This window comes from Rhipicephalus microplus, chromosome 1 (assembly GCF_043290135.1).
Source record: "Rhipicephalus microplus isolate Deutch F79 chromosome 1, USDA_Rmic, whole genome shotgun sequence".
NCBI classification, from domain to species: domain Eukaryota; kingdom Metazoa; phylum Arthropoda; class Arachnida; order Ixodida; family Ixodidae; genus Rhipicephalus; species Rhipicephalus microplus.
This window is the reverse complement of record NC_134700.1, coordinates 300,742,720-300,765,111: the sequence shown is the minus strand read 5'-3', so window position 1 is coordinate 300,765,111 and position 22,392 is coordinate 300,742,720. Positions and strand designations below refer to the sequence as shown.

At 49.0% G+C, this 22,392-nt stretch overlaps 1 protein-coding gene across 1 annotated transcript in view; it reads left to right on the top strand.

Moving 5' to 3' along the window:
- The first annotated feature begins 362 nt into the window (after nt 1–362).
- LOC142770362 (neprilysin-11-like) overlaps nt 363–22,392 on the top strand; it is a 31,834-nt gene continuing 9,804 nt past the window's right edge. Inside the window, exons 1-2 of the mRNA XM_075872680.1 lie at nt 363–643; nt 8,679–8,804. Of these exons, the coding sequence (XP_075728795.1) occupies nt 437–643; nt 8,679–8,804 (333 nt within the window). The 5' untranslated portion in view covers nt 363–436. The remainder of the gene's footprint in view (nt 644–8,678; nt 8,805–22,392) is intronic.

Genomic DNA, 22,392 nt, shown 5'->3' with positions numbered 1-22,392 from the left:
TGGAATGTTTGACGGTGACATGTATTAAATCCGCTTGGCCGCTTCTCAGTTTATCGACAACCAACGCTGTGTGTGCCCATATTATGTACAGCGTGCATTGCTTCAGAATCGAAAGTTGGGCTAGTTGGATATGCATAGTATAACTTTCCGTTCAAGCTGTCCTCTCTTTGTTTCTGTTTGTCCTCTCTTCCTTTCTGTTTATTCGATCGTGCGCTTGAACGGACACTTATACCGTGCATTGCTTGCTGAGTCCCAGCTGCGTGGCCACGAGCTCGGTCATATATGGCCTTCGTTTTGCGTACTTCTTTTGCGTACATCTATTGAACGCACGTATACTCTCTGCTTTCAGGATGTAGTGGACGCGCTGTACGAGTCGGTTCCAGTGGCCGATTCCCGGCGCACCTTGTTTGGTTCGTTGGCGCTGACGACCAGCACAATGGCGCAGCGTCGCTTGGCAGCACTCGGTGCCAGGCTCGACCACCTGTCGCTGCCTCTGTTCGCGCGACCGCTCGACGCCAGGCTGCGCTACGTGGAGTCGCTGCACGCCCTGCTGGTGCCTATGGTGGTGCTAGAACCACCCGTCTTCCGTGAGACGCTCACAGACTCCGTTAACTACGGCTCATTCGGTCGACTCATCGCCGAGGTATAGTCAGTTCAGGCACCGTATGCTGTCCTATTCATTTTACCATGAAAAGCAAAGCAGCAAAAAATGGAGCAAGAAAACGGTAACAGTGCTTACGTAAAACAAAAAAAAAGGTTAAAGGGACTCTGTAGCAGTTTTTCATGTTTAGTCAGCCAGCATTTAGGCTAGAACATCATCAACCAGTCGCACAACAAATTTAGTGGCACGCCGTGTACCTAGGCCGCTACGGAGAATTATATCATACCCTCCTTCTCACTTCTGCTGCTCAACTCATGAGGCACTTTGGCATCACCGGTGGTCGGAGCCTTCATGAGCACTCTCGACGATTTGAGCTTTTACCAGTCTACACCTCCGAGATGGCATCCCGACAGAATGCACGCACTTTCGGAGGCCATCACACTGTGCTCCCGGCAGCACGCACGCCGTGTGCCTGCAGAGACAAAGATCGCGGAGTGGTTCATATTTGCTGCGACAGGGGCCGCCACCTCACAAGTGGATCTTACTTCCGTGCATTCTACAGCCCATGAGAACCAATAGGATTAGCAGACACGATGACGTGGCTGCTGACGTGCTTGGCCAAGAAAATGTCGCTCTGTGAATGGACGGTTGAAAACGCGTTTGGCCGAGTCGCAATGATCTGCAGCGTTGCGCAGCTTTAAAGCGTAGTAATAAACTACACAGTTTACGCGGAGAGCTCAAATCGGTCTCTAAATGACCCTTGGGACTTGGTTTACCGGCCCAACGGGTTTGTACAAAATCACCAATACCATTTCGGGGTTCCTTTATTTGAAGAAAAAAACTCCCAAGCATTTCCCCGAGGGTGAACATGGTTAAGTGCGAATGCACGGGGTGATGCTATGAGGGGTATTTATTACTTCGCACTATTATATTTATTAATCACACTATGGTCCCTTTATGGTGTAATGGTTCCTGGGAATCGCAATTTGATGGCACGTTCACGATCTGTCCCTTAATGCCGTACTGACCGTTGCCCCGCGTGAGCCGCCTGATGCTCATGAAGGGGAGTCGAGGCGAGATGAGGCGCTCTTCCACCGGGTTCAGATCGGGGAGGTCCGCGGGACGAGGCGGGTACGCGTAGCCGTGGCTCTTGCTCAACGGCGGAACCCGCCCGGCCAGCAGGGACTCTCGGCAAGACGCACACACCCGGAACGCACCGAAGAGAGCCAGCCGCGGGTCTTGCGCATCCATGTCGTCGCATCGGTGTTCGCCCGACCGTCTTCCGAACTCGTTCCAAAGAACCCGCAACGCGTTCGACCTGTTGGTCTCGTTCCTCACGCCGGAAATGCAGCTCAGGTTGTTATCGAACAACAGCCAGTCACACCCGAAGCTGTGATCCACAAAGTCGCGTTTGAACGCGCGTCCGGACGAGCAAAGTCCAGGGCTCGCACCCTCTCCCGCGCGGCACGTTCACTGGCTCGAACGGCTTCGGGAACGTCCACTCGCCGTTGACGATTGCGAGCGGCGTCTTGACGCCGGCCTTCATCGCCCTTCTCTGCCTGACGCTTGCGTTGTCGTTCCGCTTCTTGGGTCGCGTTCGCGGCTCGATGCTGACGCCTCACCTCGGCCTCGCGAGCGCGCAGTTCACCATCCGCTGCACGCTTCGCCCGCTTGTCCTCGGCCTCGCGAGCGCGCAGTTCACCATCCGCTGCACGCTTCGCCCGCTTGTCCTCGGCCTCGCGAGCGCGAAGTTCGGCATCCTCTGCACGCTTCGCCCGCTTGCACTCGGCCTCGCGAGCACGCAGTTCGGCATCCGCTGCACGCTTCGTCCGCTTACGTTCGGTCTCACGAGCCCTTCGCAGCGCCGCCTTGTCTTCCAACGTCGGTGAAACCACCGCGGTACCGTCACCTCCACGACGGGTGCAGTGCTGGCATTCGGTTGTACTGCATTCGTTGTTGATGGTAGCGTTGCCTCCGGGACATCCATCGCACGACCCACTCTCGACGGGAGACTGAGAGAGATGGCGGGCGCGCGAGAGAGAGGGGTGCGCGCGCAGCTGCAGCGAGCGAGGAGAGCGGAGGAGCGAGCGAAAGGGGAGGGGGACGCGCGCAGCGGCGTTAAAGATATAAGGCGCGTTACTGACACCGATATCAGCGTCGCGTCCGTGGCTTATTCGGTAGAGCGTCGCACTGCGGCCCGCCAAGTCCTCTTTCTTTTAAAGATAGAGAGAAGACTGCGGACGCCGCCGACGGTGGTGGATGGTTTGGGGTCGCTTATAAAGTTTATTCACACTTAAAAAAAAGCCGATAATGATATTCCATAGATTGCGCACGTCGTATGAACAGCTAAAAGCAGTATCCTTGTGTCATTTAATGAGGCTCTTAATGGGTCTATCATGGCAGTATATGAAGTCAGACGTCGCCGCACGGTGGATGTGGTGCTCGGCTTCTGAGCCGATGGCAGCGGGTTCGTTCTCAGTATTTCGATGGAGACGAAACGCCAGAGGTACGCGTGTGCTGTGCGATGTCAGTTTGCGGTAAGGAACACCAGGCGGCCGATGTTTTCGAATCGCCGCTATCACGACGTGCCATCATAATTATAATACAGTGAACGCTGTCATGAGATCAAAACTAGGGTGCTTTCGCACCGTAGTTGTCCGCCGCCGCCGGTGTGTGTAACCGCTGTAGCCCGAAATAAAATAAAAAAAAACCAAATGAGAACACCAAGGACACAATGGGATTCGAACGCGGGTCTCCTCTGTGCCAACCCCGTTTTTTAACACTGAGCCACGCCGGTTTATTTTTTTTCTGTTGCGGTGCTTTAATTTTCAACAGTACGATGTTTCTAAAATTGTTTTACGTAGAGCAGTAATTCCATGCGGGGTATCCACCCTTGCATTTTTTTTTTTTTGCAATTAGCCGGTGCTTGAAGCACTATTGCAAAACTGACCCTAGGTAGGCTTCCAGTTACGACTACAGTCCACGCCTCTCTGCTTACTTCTCTCCTGCACTTCACCACACTGTCCAAACGAAGTTGTTTGTTATTCAAAGAATTTTCGCGATTTTGGCATTGCGAAAAGTGCGCACGTGTATCCGTTTTGATATCTTTGTTGCGATCGCGCTGATGGAACCTCCGAGTTCAGTAAAGTGCGCACTGTTAGTCTGTGACACAAGCGCTACTTCTTGGCAAGTTAAATGCTTGTTTTCCGTTGAAGAGGCAACTCCATGGTGCTTACAGTGCAAGTAATGACGACGGCGTAATGTATTTGCAAACCATATCGGTATGTTAAGCATTCGGTACCGTGCGTCCACGACGGCGCTCTACTGGCTAGTGCCTCACTACTGCGGCAAATCCGTCAGGCAGGCTTGGCACAAATTATCTAAGAGTGCCATTGAGTTCAACCGTCAATTCTAGTTCGCGCAGTTTTTTGTAGCACGCACAAGATTACGCAAGGCGTCACTGATGGATGGTTGATCAGCTGACCTTACCACCATTCGAACTGCGGCAACGAATGATGTATCGAACATTTAGTACTTCCTGTCGTTTAAGAAGGTACTTTGGTACGATATACAATCGTTCGACGATCAAGAGTTCATCCGGTGAAAGTGGCACGAGGCGTATGCCCGTGTGTCCTGTCTTTTCCAATGCGAGTTCACGAGTTGATCATCCTCCCGCAGGCATCTTGGATTGCACGGCGTGCCACCTATAGCCCGCGGGCATTGCGAATACACAGGACAAGCTTGAACAACTGCCACAGTTCTTGAATCTTGACGTGTGGGCGCCGTGCTCCTTTCGCAAACGCGGCCGCAACAGCAAATAAAGTGACCTTTGTGCTCTTCGAATCACGAGTCTGATAAGCGTGCGAACCGGAGAGAATGCTCCGTGGAGGCGGCGATCTCGGAAACGTGAGAGGCGATAAACGGACCCAACGTTCTCAACGTCCACTTTTAGCGCCATCTCGATGCCGATGACCAAAATGCATTGAAGTATCGAATCTTTGAGAACTGTGTATATACGGTGTGTATAAACAGCTTGTCGTTACCATACTCAGCAACGTGCCTTAGTGGTTGGCACTGCGCGCTGTGGATGGGGAGGTCGCTTGTTTGGCACCCCACGGCAGAAAACTTTCAACTTTTTTTTTCTTTGCAATTTGTTAATATACATTTTACAATGCCATTTCCGTGACGGAAATACATCAGCAGAGTTGGGGTGGACCCAGGCATAAAACACTTTCGTGTTAAAAGTGTTCTAGAAAGGCCGCTCTTCTAGCTTTTGTTGCGACTATGTTGCGCGTTCATCGCAGGCCTGGCGCCTTTTTTTTTTAGATGCAGGACATTATTGCAAGAGGATATGTCTGCGTGTGCACTCACACTACGCAAGCGCGACTCTCCTCCTTTTCTCTCCCCAACAGCTGCGCGTTACTCTCTCCACTTCTCCCCTACCACCTGCTTGCGCTCGCTTCCACGTTGCCCACGCGCGTCCCATCAGCGCCGTTGGTCCCATCCCCTCTCCTCTCCTACGCTTCCCTCTCCTGCATCGCGACGCCGATCAACGCCGACTAAATTTCAAGGCCGAAAGGCTGCCGCAGTGACGTCAAAGATTGGGGGCCCAGTTGCCCAACTGAGCATGCCCAATAAGACTTTTTTTCTACATCTTTTATTCGGCCCAATCAAGAAGCAGCAGCTGCGAGAGCGGGAGCGTTAATTCTCCTAAAACGTGAACGAAACGCAGGCTTTCCGCCGTGTTCGCGGCGTAACTGGGCCCCCACCCTCTGACGTCACTGCGGCAGCCTTTCGGCCTTGAAATTTAGTCGGCGTTGCGCCGATGCAAGCAGCGTCTGTGTCACAAAACGAGCGCTCAAAAAGGGTGCACCGCTAAATTCTCGCGATGAAACGCCGGAAGAATGCCTCGAGGTCAACGATAGAAAAAAAAAGGAAATAAGCATCCAAAGACTCCCCGTGCGCGCGTCTCTCTCCCCACGGAAGCGTAGGTTCGCCGTCGAAACTCCTCGCATCGGTGGCTGAGCAAGCCCTTGAACGTTCTCGATGGAAAGGGGCGTGGTGATGCAGGGTTGCGTGATCCGTCGCGGACGGCCCTCGTACCGTCTCGCCCTTTCCCCCGCCTTCGCTGCGTATCACGCCGACGAAATGATGAGAACTTTCTGGAATCTCGCGCGGTAGGTATTTAATCGAGCAGCCGAGATGGGAGATCAGCAGAAAAAGGAAGTTAACACCAGAGTGCGTAGGGTATCGTGCCGCGTCCGTCGGTGAAGGTTTTGTCCATAGTGGCAAAGCAGGAGAAGAAGAAAGTATGCGCCAGAGAGCGTAGGGTGTACGGCCTTGTGGGCGAAGCCTTTTGTCTGCCGTGACAAAGGAGGAGAAGAAGGGGATTTCCACCTGAGGGGTCGAGCTACAGGCAAGAGTGTGTGTCTACAGCTATCGAGCGAAGACGCGTGGCAACAGCTGCGAGTGTGAAGCCGACGTGTTTCCAGCGAAGAAGTTTGAAGCTTGGAGAGCGGCCAAGTGAAGACGTGAGATTTCCTGGAAGAGAAACTTTGGGGGCGGCGGAACGACAACAACGCTGGACTTTGAGTGAGTGATTCTCGGAGGAGAATCATCCAGTATTTTGTTCCAAGAACTTTGGGCTTAATAAGTTTTCTAACTCTTTAGTCTTTAAGTGTCTTGGTTGTTCGGTGCATGCGACTGCATTGTAGTGCGTATTGTCTGTGTCCGTTGTTTCGAGTGTGGCTGATTGTACTGTGTAGTACTTTATTTTTTTTCTTTATTCGGTGAGTGCCCCGCTTTGCTCAAAAAGGCGTTACAGCAGGGGGGTTACAGACTGGAATAAAACAATTCTTCGTTTATACAGCACACTTGCTTGTCTTGCAGCCTGTTCCAATCTCTAATGGTCATCACAAAAAAGGAATTATAAAACATGGTCGTTCTTGCACGATACTCTTTCACTTTGCGTCGGTGGCCATGTCGACTAGATATGTAACTGGGTTCACTGAAATAGTTATGACGGTCAATCCCAGTCCGCCCATGAAAAACAGAAAAGAAAAACTTCAAACGCAGTTTTTTCCTGCGTAAAGAAAGCAATTCCCAACCCAATTCAGCTTTCATAGCACTGCAGCTGTCTCTCCGCTCGTACCGCCCTAAAACAAACCGCGCAGCTCTGTTTTGTATTTTTTCAAGCTTATCAATCAAGTTCGCCTGCATCGGATCCCACACAGGACATGCGTATTCCAAAATTGGTCTAATACATGTGAGATAGGCTGTATTTTTTAATGTTCGGGGTGCCAATCTTAGGTTCCTCTGAATGAAGTTTAGAGCCCTTGCCGCTTTGCCAGCAACGTGATCAACATTGGCATTCCATGAGCAGACATGCGACAAAACAACGCCAAGATATTTGCATGTTGGTTCGGTAATAACAGTACTAAACCAACATGCAAATAAACATTGTTTGTACAAAATACACAATGTACTGTGCAAATACACAGTACATTGTTTGATTGGTGACATATTGTATTCAACTATTGTCGAGTGTGCATACTTGTGTATCGTTTTGATCTGCCATAACTGAGAATATAATTTTGTTTTGTTTATCAACTCTCGGCTCTGACTTGTTCTTTGGGCCACAGCCGGCGTCCGCTGGCGCGCTTAATAGGACCACTTCTAAATTGTCCACGCTTTCGTGGTGTGGTTCGGGGGGCCGATACTTCGGCCCTTGGAATTAGCCCGGCGATCGCCTCCTGAATTAACGGGACCAGTGACAGTCTGCTTACATACGCTCGCTCCCCCCTCTCCTCTAGGCATTTCTCCCCGCGTCGTTTAGCAAAGCCGACGCCGGTTTTCTCGATTGAAAAAAAAGCAGCATATCCACGAATACAAGCGTTGGGCGAGTTGACATTTTATTGTGGATGGCATGCTCGGAGTGATGATGACGAGTGGAGCGAAGTGTCCACCCGTGCGTGCGTTCGTCCGTCCATCAGTCCATCAGCGCTTCCGTTAGTCCATCCATTCGTGCTTCCATCTGTCCGTCCATTTGTCCACGTGTCTGTCTCTCTGTCTGTCTGTCCGCTCCTGTCGCACTTGTGCACGCATCGGACCGACGGACGCTTCGGCCCACTCATCACCATTCACTCCGTGGATATGCTGGCTACGCAGGATGGAAGGACGACCGGCTAGGTGATGCTTAAGGAGCTTTGCCTTTAAAAAGCAGACTGCTCGCGCTACACAACCGTTCACTTGTCACCTCGTATATATAGGCACTGGATCTTGACCTACAAGGTAGTGCTGGTGGGAGATTTCTCCTGGGTGTTGTACAATAATGATTCCCAGTATGCCCGTTAACTAAAAATACACCACCTCCCCAAAGGAGACCATGGAGTGATGCGGAGCATCGCGGCAGTTTTCAACACAACGTTTACGCGATACATGGTGACGAACAACTTGATAACGTAATACCACGCAAGGGAACACCACCGCTAAAACATCATTGAAAACTCCTCGCGATGATTCACATCACCCTGTGAGCCCCATCACTGAAATTTTGTAATATTTTGTGGTTTCGGCATGTACAATACCACAAAAATTATACTTAGGATGACACTCTACAGTAGTATGGGAATTTGGGCCGATCAACTGATGACACCACTAAAAACAGCACTTAGTTTAAAGTGTTTCACCCTTACTCGGCTAAAAATAAAATTGAAGTGTCACACACGGTGATTTTTCAAGTGGTCTAGCACGCAAAGACAATGCAGCTTAAACGAAGCTCAATTTGATGGCACTATAAAAAAAACTGGTCAAAAATATATACTTGTAAAACTGAAGTAAAAGTAAAATGGTATCCCTGACAAGAAGCACACACACAAAAAAACAAATGCAGGAATGATCACAGTAAGGCATTAAAGTGGCTGTGAGTGCAACGCACGATTCGTCATCTGCGTATATCCAGAGTTCCGCATCGCCAGCCGACGGCGTCTTCAGCCGTTCCTTGTACATCCTGCGCATGTTTAATATGGCAGCGTGATCAAGCGTTTATAGTTCAATGATTCCAACTTGGACTGCGCAGGTTTTGATTGAGACGTTCGTGCGGAATCCGTACATATCCAAGCCATGTAACGAAGCTGCCAGCAATTTCACAGCCGCCTTGCTTCGATACGCTGCAGTCGAAAGACCAGTCAAGCGTGCATTCCAGGTGAGCAACTTAATCAAAATAATAACAATAGTAATGTCTGGGGTTTAACGTTTCATAACCACGATATGATTATGAGACACGCTGTAGTGGAGGGCTTCGGCAAATTCACTCACCTGGTGTTCTTTCACGGGCATCTTTATCTGAACACGTGGATTTTTCATCTCCATCGAGGAGGCAGCCGCCGCATCCGGGATTAGATCCCGCTACCTTAGACTGAGAAGTCTGGTGCCATAACCACTACATCAACGCGGCGGGGCGCAACCTAATTAAAATACGCACCTTGCTGTGTTTATGCCCTCGACGAACACATTTTTAAGGATGATGTCTCCCTTCTGGTGCATATTACTGCATTTTAGGGGCGAAGCTCCTTATGGCGTGGCTTGGGCGTCCCTCGTACGTAACCACCAGTGGCACATACCCGAAATAGGTATAACACTTGACCTCCAAGGTGGTGCCAGTGAGAGATTTCTTCTGTGCGTTGTTTTACAATAAAAAATAGTGCTCAATGTACATGCCAATGGCTGCTAATGGGGAATGAGAGACATGAGCATTCGGCTTTTAGTCAACGCGCACGCTGCGATCCCCATTAGCAGCCACTGGCATGTACATTGAGCACTATCGGACACGAAAGGGATGCTACATTATACTCGCTGGGTGTAACCTCCTTAGCTTTAGAAAGGTTTAGCGAGCGTTGAGCCGCAGTGCCATGAATACAATGAACTTGTATATACCGTGAATGAACTCAAGGTGGTTAAAAATGAGAAGTAGATACTAAGCGCAAGCCGTAAGAAAGTAAAAGCCGAATTCTCCTGTCTCTCATTTCTCATTAGCAGCCATTGGCATGTAAATTGAGCCCTATCTGACAGGGAAAGGTTGATACGTTATACTCGCTGGGCGTAACCTCCTTGGTTTTCGAAAGGTTTAGCGAGCGTTTGGTTGCAGTACCATGAATACAGTGAACTAGAATATACAATGAACTCGAGGTGGTTAAAGGTGGGAAGTGGACCCAAAGCGCAGGCCGTAAGAAAGTGTGCGTGTGCCACCTCTCGTTTAGTCCTTGGAATGTCCGCTGGATGGCGGTGCTTCTATACGGGGAATATATGATAAAAAGATGCGAGATGGTGGGACTTGGAGTGTTGAATAGATGAACGAACGGACACACAAACAGATGCATGGATGGACGCATGAACGGACGCAGGGGCGGATGCATGAAAGAACGCAGGGATGGGCGCACAAACAGACGCATGGACGGTCACACAGACGGACGCATGGACGGACGAATGCTTCGCCCCACTCTCCATCATTCACTCCGTGGATATGCTGCCATTTTTTAGATGCTCGAGGCTTGTAGTGCGGCGCCGTCCGCAAGCTTCCTCCTCCTTCTTCCACCATCTGTGCATCCCTTCCTCCTCTACACACCACGCGCGCTTCACTCCTCCACCATCTGTGCACCCTTCCTCCTCTACACACCGCGTGCGCTTCTCCTCTTCACGAACATTCACTAGCTGTATAATGTAGCGCGCATGCGCCGTCACGCTTCGAGAACATCGGCAGCTGACGCGCGCGCATGCGCCGTCGCGCTTCGAGAACATCGGCAGCTGACGCGCGCGCATGCGCCGTTGCGCTTCTCCCCCTTCTCGAACATTCGACAGCTGACAGTGCATGCGCCGTCGCGCTGTATATATACTCAAGGTCGGTGCTCGCTCGCTCAGTTGCCGCTCGTCGGTTGGTTTGTACGGCGCGTTGACGTCCGAGGTCGCAATGATCGACGTCCCTTCGACCAGCGCCGGCCAAAGTGGCATCTAAAAGCCATCGTGCTCAAAGTTCGTCGCAATAAATAAACACCGTCCTTTCGCATACGTGTCGTACGTGTTCACTCATTTAACACCCCTCCTACAACCACGTTAACCAATTTAGCCAGCGACCCAAGTAAGTCGCAATTTAACACCCCATTTCACAACCACGTTAACCAATTTAGCCATCGACCCAAGTAAGTCGCACTTTAACACCCCGTTAACCAATTATATGCTCCGCATCCTCCTCAGTGTTCCCCCGAGGGAAGCTGCGGGCAATTTTTTTTTATGAAGGGAAACATTACGGTGTGCGCTCCTGACACTGCTGCTCAGTATGCGCGTCTTAAATGATCATCCCTTATGAAGGGAGACAGCACGGTGTGCGCTCCTGAAACTGCTACTCAATATCCGCGTCTTTAACGATCGTCTGTTATGGAACAAAACAGCACTGTGTGCGTTCATGACACTGGCACTCAATATGCACGTCTTCAATGATCGTCTTTTATTTATGGAGGGGAACAGCACGGTGTGCGCACCTGACGCTGCTACTCAGTGTGCGCGTCTTCAACAATCGTCTAGTATGGAGGGAAACAGCACGTTGTGCGTTCCTGACACTGCTAATCAATAAGCGCGTCTTCAAAGATGGTTTGTTATTGAGGGAAACAGGATGGTGAACGCTCCTGACACTGCTACTCAATATGCGCAGCTTCAACGGTCGTGCACTATGGAGGAAAACAGCATGGTGTGTGCTCCTGACACTGATATTCAATATGCGCGTCTTTCACGATTGCCGTTACGAAGGCAGACAGCACGCTGTGTTATCGTGACACTGCTACTCAATATGCACATCTTCGACGATCTTCTGCAGGGAGAAAAAGAAATGGCAGATCCCACGTACAGTGGGAATCAATGAAATGCAAAGCACAAATGAGAAATGTTATATGTCACATTAAAATCAGCACACGATACGAGGTGGAAGTAAATGTTGCCGTACTATGATTTCCCCGTCATGATTATTATGCTAGGATGTGTCGTTTACCATCGTCATCTGTTCAGATCACGTTATACCAAATTTATTGCACGTGCAGCTAGCAAAACGACCGCGAGCATGCTATGAGCGTGGTATGTTGTCATGTACCTACATGACACGTGCGTCAGGATTATCATGTGTGCAAAAGTCGTATCTTTCGTCATCCATTGACGTCACGTAACACAAAATTTGGTATATGTGGAGCTAGCAAAACGGCCAGGAGCACATCATGAAGAAACCAATACACTCTAATGTAGCGTTGACGCACGTGCACGCTGGGCACAGCTACGTTACGTTAGCAAAACGCGAACACTTATAGTCTAACGCCAGGCGCGACCAACATCCGTCGGCGCGGCCCGACGGGTACCGGCGCGAAATGCAACATATGCTGCATTTCGCGCTGACGCTTTACTCAGACAACACTGCGTCTCCCTCTTTTTGTGACGGAGGGACGCCGGACGCGCTGAAATGCGCATGCGTCAAAGCAACGCGGCGCGGCGCACGCCTGCGAATATATGGCGGGACTGGTGCCTGGCGTGGCAACGGCGGCGTGACGCGACGAAATGAACACCGGCGAGCACGCGCACCCCGTCACGTCGAAATGTGTTGGCGTCTTCACTGTGGCATGAAGTCACGTTCTCACATGACACGCATCTCATGATTATCATGTTTGCACCACGCACATACCTTCGTCATTCATTGGCGGAGTGTAATACCGAGTTTGATACATGCGAAGCTAGCGAAACGTCCGCGAGTGCATCACGAGTGTAGCATGTAGTCATGTTGTTACATGACACGCATCTCATGTTTATCATGTTTGCACCAGTATCATACCTTCATCATCCATTCACGTCCCGTAATACCAAATTTGGTGTATTGACGCTAGCGAAACAGCCGCGAGGGCATCATGAGCGTGGTATGTAGTCTTGTTTTTACATGACACGTGCGTCATGACTTTTATATCGGGGCAGTCGCTTGTGCTCGCCATGCAATCATGTCATATCAAACCAGTTTTACAACATGCCATGTTAACGAAACCACCGCAAGAGCTGCAGGATCATGAAATGTAAATTATGACATTCATGACATACATATCATTATTGTAATCTTATGACTATTTAAATATGTTTTTCATACAGTATTGTTTGCCATATCAAGCTTGGTGTCGATATCATTATCTAAACGGCCAGGAGAGCTTAAAGTCGTAGGCGGATAGATAGATAGATAGATAGATAGATAGATAGATAGATAGATAGATAGATAGATAGATAGATAGATAGATAGATAGATAGATAGATAGACAGACAGACAGACAGACAGACAGACAGACAGACAGACAGACAGACAGACAGACAGACAGATAGATAGATAGATAGATAGATAGATAGATAGATAGATAGATAGATAGATAGATAGATAGATAGATAGATAGATAGATAGATAGATAGATAGATAGATAGATAGATAGATAGATAGATAGATAGATAGATAGATAGATAGATAGATAGATACGCTCAAAGCCGTCGAACTTCGCTAAGAAATGCTTCGCATTCAAAACAGCAGTGTGTGCTCCTGACACTGCTACTCATATACGCGTCATCAACAATCGTCTGTTATGAAGGACAACAGCACAGTGGGCGGTCATGTCACTGCTACTCAATATGCGCGTCTTCAGCGATGGTTTGTTATGGAGGGAAACGGTGCGGTGTGCGCTCTTGACACTGCTACTGAATACGCGCGTCTTCAAAGTTCGCCTGTTATTTATGGAGGGAAACGATTGTCGATATTGAAGAAAGCAGCACGGTGTGCGCTCCTGACACTGCTATTCAATGTGCGCGTCTTCAGTGATCGTCTCTTATGAAGAGACACAGCACAGTGTGTACTCCTGACACGGCTACTCAATATCCGCGCCTTCGACGATCACCGCTATGAATGAAAACAGCACAGTGTGTGCTGCTTACACTGCTACTCTATATGTGCGCCTTCTACGATCGTCTGGTATGGAGGAAAACTGCAAGTTGTGTGCTCCTGACACTGATACTCAATATGTGCGTCTTCAACGGTGCTCCGTTATGGAGGAACAAAGCATAGTGTGTGCTTCTGCCACTATATACTACTCAATATGCGCGTCTTCAAAGATCGCGTGTTATTTATGGAGGGAAACAACGTGGTGAGCGCTCTTTACACTGCTACTCAATATGCGCGCCTTCAACAATCGTCCGTAACGGAGGAGGACAGCACGTTGTGTGCTCCTGACACTACTACTCAAAATGCACGTTTTGAATGATTTCAAAATTTTTCAAAATTCAATGATTTCAAAATTTTTCAAAATTGCACGGTGTGCGCAAGTGACACTGCTTTTCAATATGTGCGTTTTCAACAATCGTTCGCTGTGGAGGCAGACAGCAAGGTGTTTGCTCCCGACACTGCTACTCAATATGCACGTATTCAACGATCGTCTGATATGGAGGGAAACAGCACGGTGTGCTCTCCTGACATATCTACTCATCATGCGTGCCCTATACCTGTGTCACACGGGCGCGCAAAAAGTCTTTTAAGTAAGCGGTCTTTTACGAAGTTGAAAGACTTTTAAAAGAGGTGTTGCGGCGCAGACACACGGCAGCAACGATCTCCTTTTAGTGTTTTCGTTCGATGACGCTAGCGAAAGCGTGGCGCTAGCAGTTAAAAAAGAAGCGATGAAAATTAAACGATGTCTCACTATGTACAAATTAAAGACTTGTTGCACTGCTCGTTTCTTCAAATAAATTTAAGAATAAGAGATGAAGAAACACCATTGTGAAAGTTTGTTGCACTAGTTAAGGAAGCATTCCCATAACTAGCGACGTGCACAAGTCCGTCTGGCACCACTGTGCTTTTATTTACCGTATTTGTTTTTCGGTGCTCTCGACTGCTCTCGACACGTAATGGGCGACCGTACGGAAGAAAAAGCGAGGATCGCAAGCCTCACGGCCTGCCTTCTCGCTCTGGAAAGCGAGGCAGACGCTGCAAAAGCCGCCAAGGAGAGGATCAAGCAGCAACTGCTGTTCAGCGATTCCTCGCTGTGCGCACTGGAGCTGTCGGAGAAGGCCTGCGATCGATCGATGTGGGCCTTCAAACGAAACGAGAGGTGGTTCGAGGAAACTGTACCTCCCAGAGTCTGATTAGGCTCCACGTGTCTGCTTCCGACCATTGCAGACGCTGCCTTTTCCGTGGGGCGCCGGCTGCTTGATCTGCGGAGATCGCCACAGACACTCGGACTCGGACCACTCGAATGACGGGCAAACACACGACTGCCACGCTTTCCTCGCTTGTGCAAAACGGCGTGGCGCGAGACCGAGCGTCACCACGTGATATTGCCGACGCGTTGTAGCTGCTTATGAGAGTATAAAAGGAAATAACCATTAAAAGAGTTCATTACACCTTCTGCAGGATATGAAATTTGTTTTTACAAAGAGTTTTGGTGACAGAAAAATAAGCATTCGCTCTTTTCTTCCCACCACTCGAAAATTGCTGGCGCCCACTGGTTTCGAGGCTACTCATTCGGAGCCGTAAAAGAGATCGAAAAACTCAGTTTACGAAAAAGACCACTTCTGAAAAGGAGTTCACTCTGTGCCGTGTGTCTGCTTTCAGGAACTCCTTTTCGGAAAAAGACCGCTTACTTAAAGAGAGAGTAAAACTTTATTGAAGGGGAAAGGGAGAGGGGCGTTTTAGAGCCTTTATGGTTGGGGCCCTACGTCCAGGGCTCCACTGGCCTTAGCCGCCCGCCGGACTTGATCCAGTAGTGCGAGCTGCACTCCTGGGTCCGAGCTAGCGAGTTGTGCCTCCCACTGCTCCATACTAGGTGTTAAAGGTTCGCCGAGAAAATTGGTTATGTCACTTGGTTTACGATCGCACCCCCACGATATGTGGTAGAGAGTCGGTCTTCCGCCGCACCACGGACATACAGCCGGGTAAAGAGTTGGATGTATCGCGTGTAACTTCAGTAGGTGCGGAAATACATCCGTTTGAATTTTTCTAAGGTCAGTGGCCTCTTCCCCATTAAGGGATCTGTGAGGTGTTCCACATTTTTGACGCGTGAAGCGCTGGTGAGCTAGAATCTCCCTAGGTAAAATTGGCATGGTCAATGAAAGAGATGGATTCTCCGCTCGGTTACAAAACGCACGAGCTAGAGCGTCCGCCCTTTCATTGCCTTCGAGACCTGCGTGTCCCGGGCACCAGATCAAGCGATGGTGGTGAGTGAGTTTGGATCCTAGCAACCTCAGCCCCATTGCTGGAAGGCGGCCCCTTAAAAAGAGCCGGCAGGCTTCCTGGGAGTCGGATAAAATAACTGATGGCTCCCCTCTACGCTCCTGAAACCTTAAGGCTAAGGCTATGGCCATCGTCTCCGCCTTTGTAGCCGAGGTCGTGCGTACGGAGGCACTCGTTAGCAGCGTCATGTTGTTGTCGACAACAGTAATTATGTGTCTCTGCCAATCGAAACTGGCCGCATCGACGTACGCGACATTTGAAGCTGAGCCGAATTGCTTTCGAAGCCAGTTTACCCTCGCAGTACGTCGCTCAGCGTGAAAGTCGTGATGCATATTTTTGGGCACCGGTGCGATTGAGATTCGCCTTCGGACCTCTTGGGCTACGTCGACCAGCTCCTCATCAATGTGCTGTGGGTGGGGCGAAATTCCTATTCTAGTGAGTATCGCCCTGCCTGCTGAAGTTTCACTTAGACGATTCCTCTGAGACATGAGGACTGCGGCACTGAGCTCAGCATAAGTGTTATGTATACCGAGAGCTAGGAGCCGCTCGGTCGGTGTGCTGGTGGGTAGACCAAGTGCTGCCTTAAAAGCGCTTCTAATGAGCACATCCACCTGGCTCTCCTCACTTCTGTCGAGTGAGTGGTACGGTAGGCCATACGTCACTCTGCTCAAAACTAAGGCCTGGACAAGCCGGAGAGTATCCTTTTCTTTCATGCCTTTTTTATGATAAGTGATGCGACGGATCATTCTAGCTATCTGTTTAACCGTAGTCTTTAAGGTGGTTATCGTGTGACTGGCTTTGCCATTGCTTTGGACCCAGAAGCCAAGTATACGGGCCTGAGTAACCTCGGCTATGGCATGGCCGTCTACCTGTAAGTTTATGGCACCGTTACTTTTGTAATACTTACTGTGTATTCTTATGAGTTCAGATTTTTCAGGCGCTTACTTAAAGAACTTTTAAGTGCCCATGTGACAGGGGTATTAAACGATCGTTTTATGAAGGGAAACAGAACTGTGTGTGCTCCTGACACTGCTACGCAGTATGCGGGTCTTCAACGATTGTCCGTTATGGAGGAAAACAGCATGGTGTGAGCTTCTCACACTGCTACTCAATATACGCGTCTTAAACGATCGTCTGTTATGAACCGAAACAACACGGTGTGCGCTCTTTACACTGCTACTCAATATGCGCGCCTTCAACTATGGCCTCTTTTGAAGGAAAGCAGCACGTTGTGTGCTCCTGACACTGCTACTCATTATGCGCGTCCTCAACGATCGTCTGTTATGGAGGGAAACAGCACGGTGTGCAATGCTGACACTGCTACGTAATATGAGCGTCGTCAGCGCTCGTCTGTTATGGAGGGAAACAACACGGAGTGTGCTCCTGACTGTGCTACTCAATATGCGCGTTTTCATCGATAGTCTGTTAGAGGGAAACAGCTCGGTGTAGGGAGACCGCTAGGTTTCGTCTACGAGGGAAGCACCACTCGCATGTGCCCCACAAGTTTCGCTAATTTTATGTGATTTTGTTGTTACTTACCTGGTCTGTGTTGTCACACTGTGCTCAGAAACATCAGGTCTACTTGAGGAGGATGAACTTTTCTCGGTGAGCTGTCTCTTCACATCTATTTTCGGTCGACGACATGCCTGCAGTGGTCGCGCGAGCAACGCAGCCGCGGCGAGATGCCTACGCCTGAGACGCGCCAAGCGTGGACGGCGTGGTAGTGTGCCATGTCGATAACTTCGTTGGCTCTTACGAGAGCGCCTGCGGCCTCTACTGCCTGATTGAAAGCGAAGAAGACACCACTTAAGAAGACATTGCGTCTGAAGACAGACCAGTAAGCAGAGCCTGATACGTCGGCCTTGGATCATGCTGGAATGGAATGCCGAGACAGCGTTCCGGGTGATGGCACCGCCCTCCAAGACAACGAAGACACCGACGGAACATCTTGAGGCAAGGAACGCAACGATGACGGAGGCTGGCAGACGTTCCTTACCGCTCGTCAAAAGAAAGCTCTCGAGCAAGCGGGAAAAAACTCACAACAGAGCGACAGTACGGCTTCATGAGTCCTACATCCAAGTCACTTGCGCAAAACACGTCGCAACGAAGACCACTAAAGCGTAAGTTACCACCGCTGCCCAAGGAGGACTTCAAAATCATCGTAAGACCATCCCAAGAACTACCTATAAGAGAACTAATGGCACCACAAATTGCAGAAGCAGTTGTGAACGTGCAATAAGCGGCAGACAATTTTCGCTCCGCCTGAAGCCAGGATCCAACATATTGATCATCTCCACTTCCAACCAGGACGTGGCTGATATCATTAGAGAAATCACTAGCCTCAATCTCAATGGAAGATTGCACGCTGTCAATACCTATGCAGCAGTAAGAAATGACACACGAAAAGGAGTCATACATGGTCTGACACCCAACACAAGCCGAGAAACTCTCCGAACAAATCTACGCATACAGACCCAAGGACTCGAGATCCTGAAAGCCAGAATGCTTGGAAAGAGACAGTGGTGATCACGTTTTTTTGGCCCCATAACACCAAGATTTGTGTACTATATAGGTGGAGAGATCCCCTGTTTCCCATTCAAAAATACTATACAATTCTGCTATGCCTGTAGCACACGGGACACAGAACTGACGTTTACCCGACGATCATCATTGCCGTTTGTCACAACTGTGGTATGAAAAAGCCTCAAGCGGACCATCTTTTCAACTCTGTATGTTCCACGTGTGGAAAGGGACACCTGACGGGGACCAAAGAATGCAAACAGTGCTTCAAGCAGCCAGTAAGGCAGCAGCATCCCAAGCTGCCAGACCGGACGACGGACAAAAAGGCAACTAGCGGAGCCTTATCATCACCGCAAAAACCAAGGTGGTATGCATCGGAAGACACTGACGATAATCAAGAATGACCCCAGCTTGGGAACCAGGCGGACACAGCGGAAAGAAATAGGCACAAGGCACGATAACGGGAGAGAAGGAAGGAACATCACGAACTAGGAGCCACAAAGTAGCAACCTACCTCCTGTTCTCAATCCCGACCCCCGACCCCAACCAAGACGCCTGGAGTGACCGGGAGCTCGACCCAGCAGCAGGTGAGCAGGGCGGCGGGGGGCGACTCCAATAACATCCCTTCCTGAGTATCAGAGGATACTTTTGGAAAACCGATATTTAAAGCAGTCGTTGGGCGAACTAAAATAGGATGTAGCAGCTCCACGGATGCAATTACGAAACTCCATGGGCGCAGTAGTCAGAACTAATCACGCAGATAAACCCTCCACTCAGCCCGTCACGTTAGAAAGTATTGAACAAACGATGACCCAACTGGTGCAACAGATGCACGGTCTACAAAACATTCAGCAACAATTGTATGCGGAGCTTCACAGCCACAAGGCTTATGTGCATGTACACATGAATAAACAGCGAAGCTCGCGTAAAAGAGCTTGCCGTGATCCGGATGCTCCTATGGCAAGTAAAATAAAAAATGGGGCAGCGTCTGACTCTACAGATGTCGAGAGTGTGAATAGCCATGGCCAGTAATACAACTCGCATCATGGACTCCATTGAGATACGGCATTGGAACTGCCGCTCGTTCCACATGTGAGCGGCGGCGCTGCAATCATACATGGACGCTGCAATTACGCAGCCTGGCATATTATGTTTGCAGGAAATTGGCAAGGGCGTAATAAAATTAAGATATTATTACACCATCCGAAATTTAAAATACTCAAGGATTGCCAAATTGGTGCATAAAGGTATTGCGAACAGTGTATAACATCAATCTGAGTGCCCGACCGAGCACCAACTGATTGAGCTCCATACCACCAAAAGGGGTACACCTAAACGTTTATTCTTAATATTTACAGACCTGCAAGAGAGCGTCACGTCAACTTTCTCGAGATGCTCGAGTGGGCTTTTGGGCACATGGCACATAAAGGCAGATTTCGCCGGTGACTTCAATGCTCCCCATACTTAATGGAGATACCGGAAAAACACCAGGAAAGGCGCAAATTTATTGCAGGCAGTAGAGAGATACGAGCTGCAATTAGAGACCATGTCTCAGGCGGCAACTAGACTAGGCAATGGTGTTTGCACGGACACATATCCGGATCTAACATTCACGTAGAATATTAAAAGCTTGTCGTGGAAAAATCTTGATGAGAGTATGGGGAGTGATCACTTGATAATCACTTTTTCCACTTCCACTGCGAAGCTAAAAAAGGTCGTATGGGATTGCTAAAATAACCGATTGGGAGGCCCACAGGCAGTATCCGGTGACACAGCAGCTGCTAGAAACGCTAGACGACTTTGTGGACGATACGTAGAAGGCGCACAGCTTACATACCAAGCACATCAAAATAAATGAAAGAACTCCAGCAGTGGATCCCACCTCATGCACTTGTGGGAAGCCCGACGCAGCATCATCAAAAGGCAGAAAAGGCTGAGATTGAATAGAAATCTGAAAGCCAGAATCGCAGAATTGTCCATAAAAGCTAATGAATATGCCCGAGAGCTTCAGGCTAGTAATTGGGTCAACTTCTGTGATTTCCTTAGGGGAACGCTTTCTACAACTAAAACGTGGGCAAAATTGAAAAGTATGCTAGACGCCATGAACACGAAAACTACTAAAACTAGAACATTGCAAACTTTAGGGGGAGAATTCAAAGGAGATGATGACGCTTTGCTGCAAATCCTTCGGGAGAAATACATTGGCAGTTGTGGGGAAACTATAAAGAATCTAGAATATAAGGGTTTAGAAAATCAGGACCTAGACTCCATGATAAGTGAGCACGAGGTGTTCGCGGGTGCCATGGCGCGTAAAACCCATTCGGCTCCGGCAGAGCACGGAATAACTAATGTGATGCTGAGAAATATGAGCAATAAGCAAAATAAAAAAAATTACCCAATACTTTAACGAAAAAGTCTGGGAAGGGAGAGAAATCCTTGCCAATGGAAGGAGGCCAACATATTTCTTATTCCAAAACCTGGAAAGGAAAAAACGCTCCACAACCTTCTGCCCATATCGCTGGCATCATTGCTAGGCAAGCTTTTCGAGACGATTGTGCACACCAGGCTTTCTGAATATATAGAAAGAGAGAATTATCCGTCTCACAACATGATTGAGACAGCATTTATCAACGCAGGATACATTCCTGCAAATAAAAGATGAAGCGATTCAGAATGTAACCACTGGAGGCGAGAACGTAGTCACAGCGCTGGATTTGAGGCAGCCATTTGATTCAATCTCTCATAGACTTGTACTGGAATAGCTGCAATCATTGAATTGTGGGTGCTCGAACATTTCGCTATATCAATTCATTTCTTTCTAACCACACAGCAACCATTGGCACTGAGAACATACGCCCCCGAAAATTTCCAATGCCAAATGGAGGCACACCGAAAGGCACAGTTCTTTTTTCACTCTCTTTAACATAGCGATGAATTGACTAGCAAAGCAGCGGGAGGGAATCTCTGACCTCCAATTCACGCTCTACGCCGATATCACTCTGTGGGTCAAAAAAGGCTCACTGGGCAAGAAGGAGCAAACTTTCTAAGAAGCGATCAACACCATCCACGCGTTTGCTCACGATAATGGCGTGACATGTGCTCCAGATATCAGAATTTATCTGCGTTCATGGCAGAAATTATAGAAACAAATCAGCCATACAACTAGGCATAGGAGATCAAACGCTGCCGGAGAGACGAACGATGAGAATATTAGGTCTATGGTCCCAAAGCAGCAAAAGAGCAAGCAATACAATCAAAATGCTGCAATGTAAACTAAAGAACAGCTCGAATGATTCACAGAATAACAAGAAAGGGCAAAGGGCTAAACGAAGGAGAAACTCTACGCCTGGTACAAGCCTTCATCCTTAGTAGGGTCACATATGGACTACTGTTTCAAGAGCTCACACCAACGGAAATTAAAGAGATGGACTTGATAGTACGCGGAGCATAAAAGCTGCTTTAGGTATACCGCTTAATGCACCCAATGACAAAGAGGAAGCTCTTGGTGTGTACAACACTTTCGAAGAGTTTGCGGCAGCAACACTTCTCTCGCAGAAGAAACGACTGTGCCTTACAACAGTAGGCAGAGAAACCCTCACTCGCTTGGGAAAGCCTACGAGACCACAATACTGCCGAGAGAACATTACTACCATGGTTAGGGAAACACGCCAACACATAATTGTCTGCCCCATTCCGCGAAACATGAGTAAGTTGTACCATGGGGCGAGAAGACAAGCTAGAGCTCGCCAGCTTCAAAAGCAGTTTGGCGAAAGCCACAAAGTAGTATACACCGATGCTGTTAAATCAAACGAGAGCTGCATTAGAGTAGCAGTTCAACCAATGCCGCACACCGCTAAAACTGTGGCAGCGTCAACTAAAACAACTTGTACAGTGATGGCGGAGGCGATGGTGATGGCGCTAGCTTTTCGAACTAAAAAGGCAGAAAACGCCTCCACATTTGCCTTGTCTGACTCCCAGGAAGCCAGCAGAATGTTTC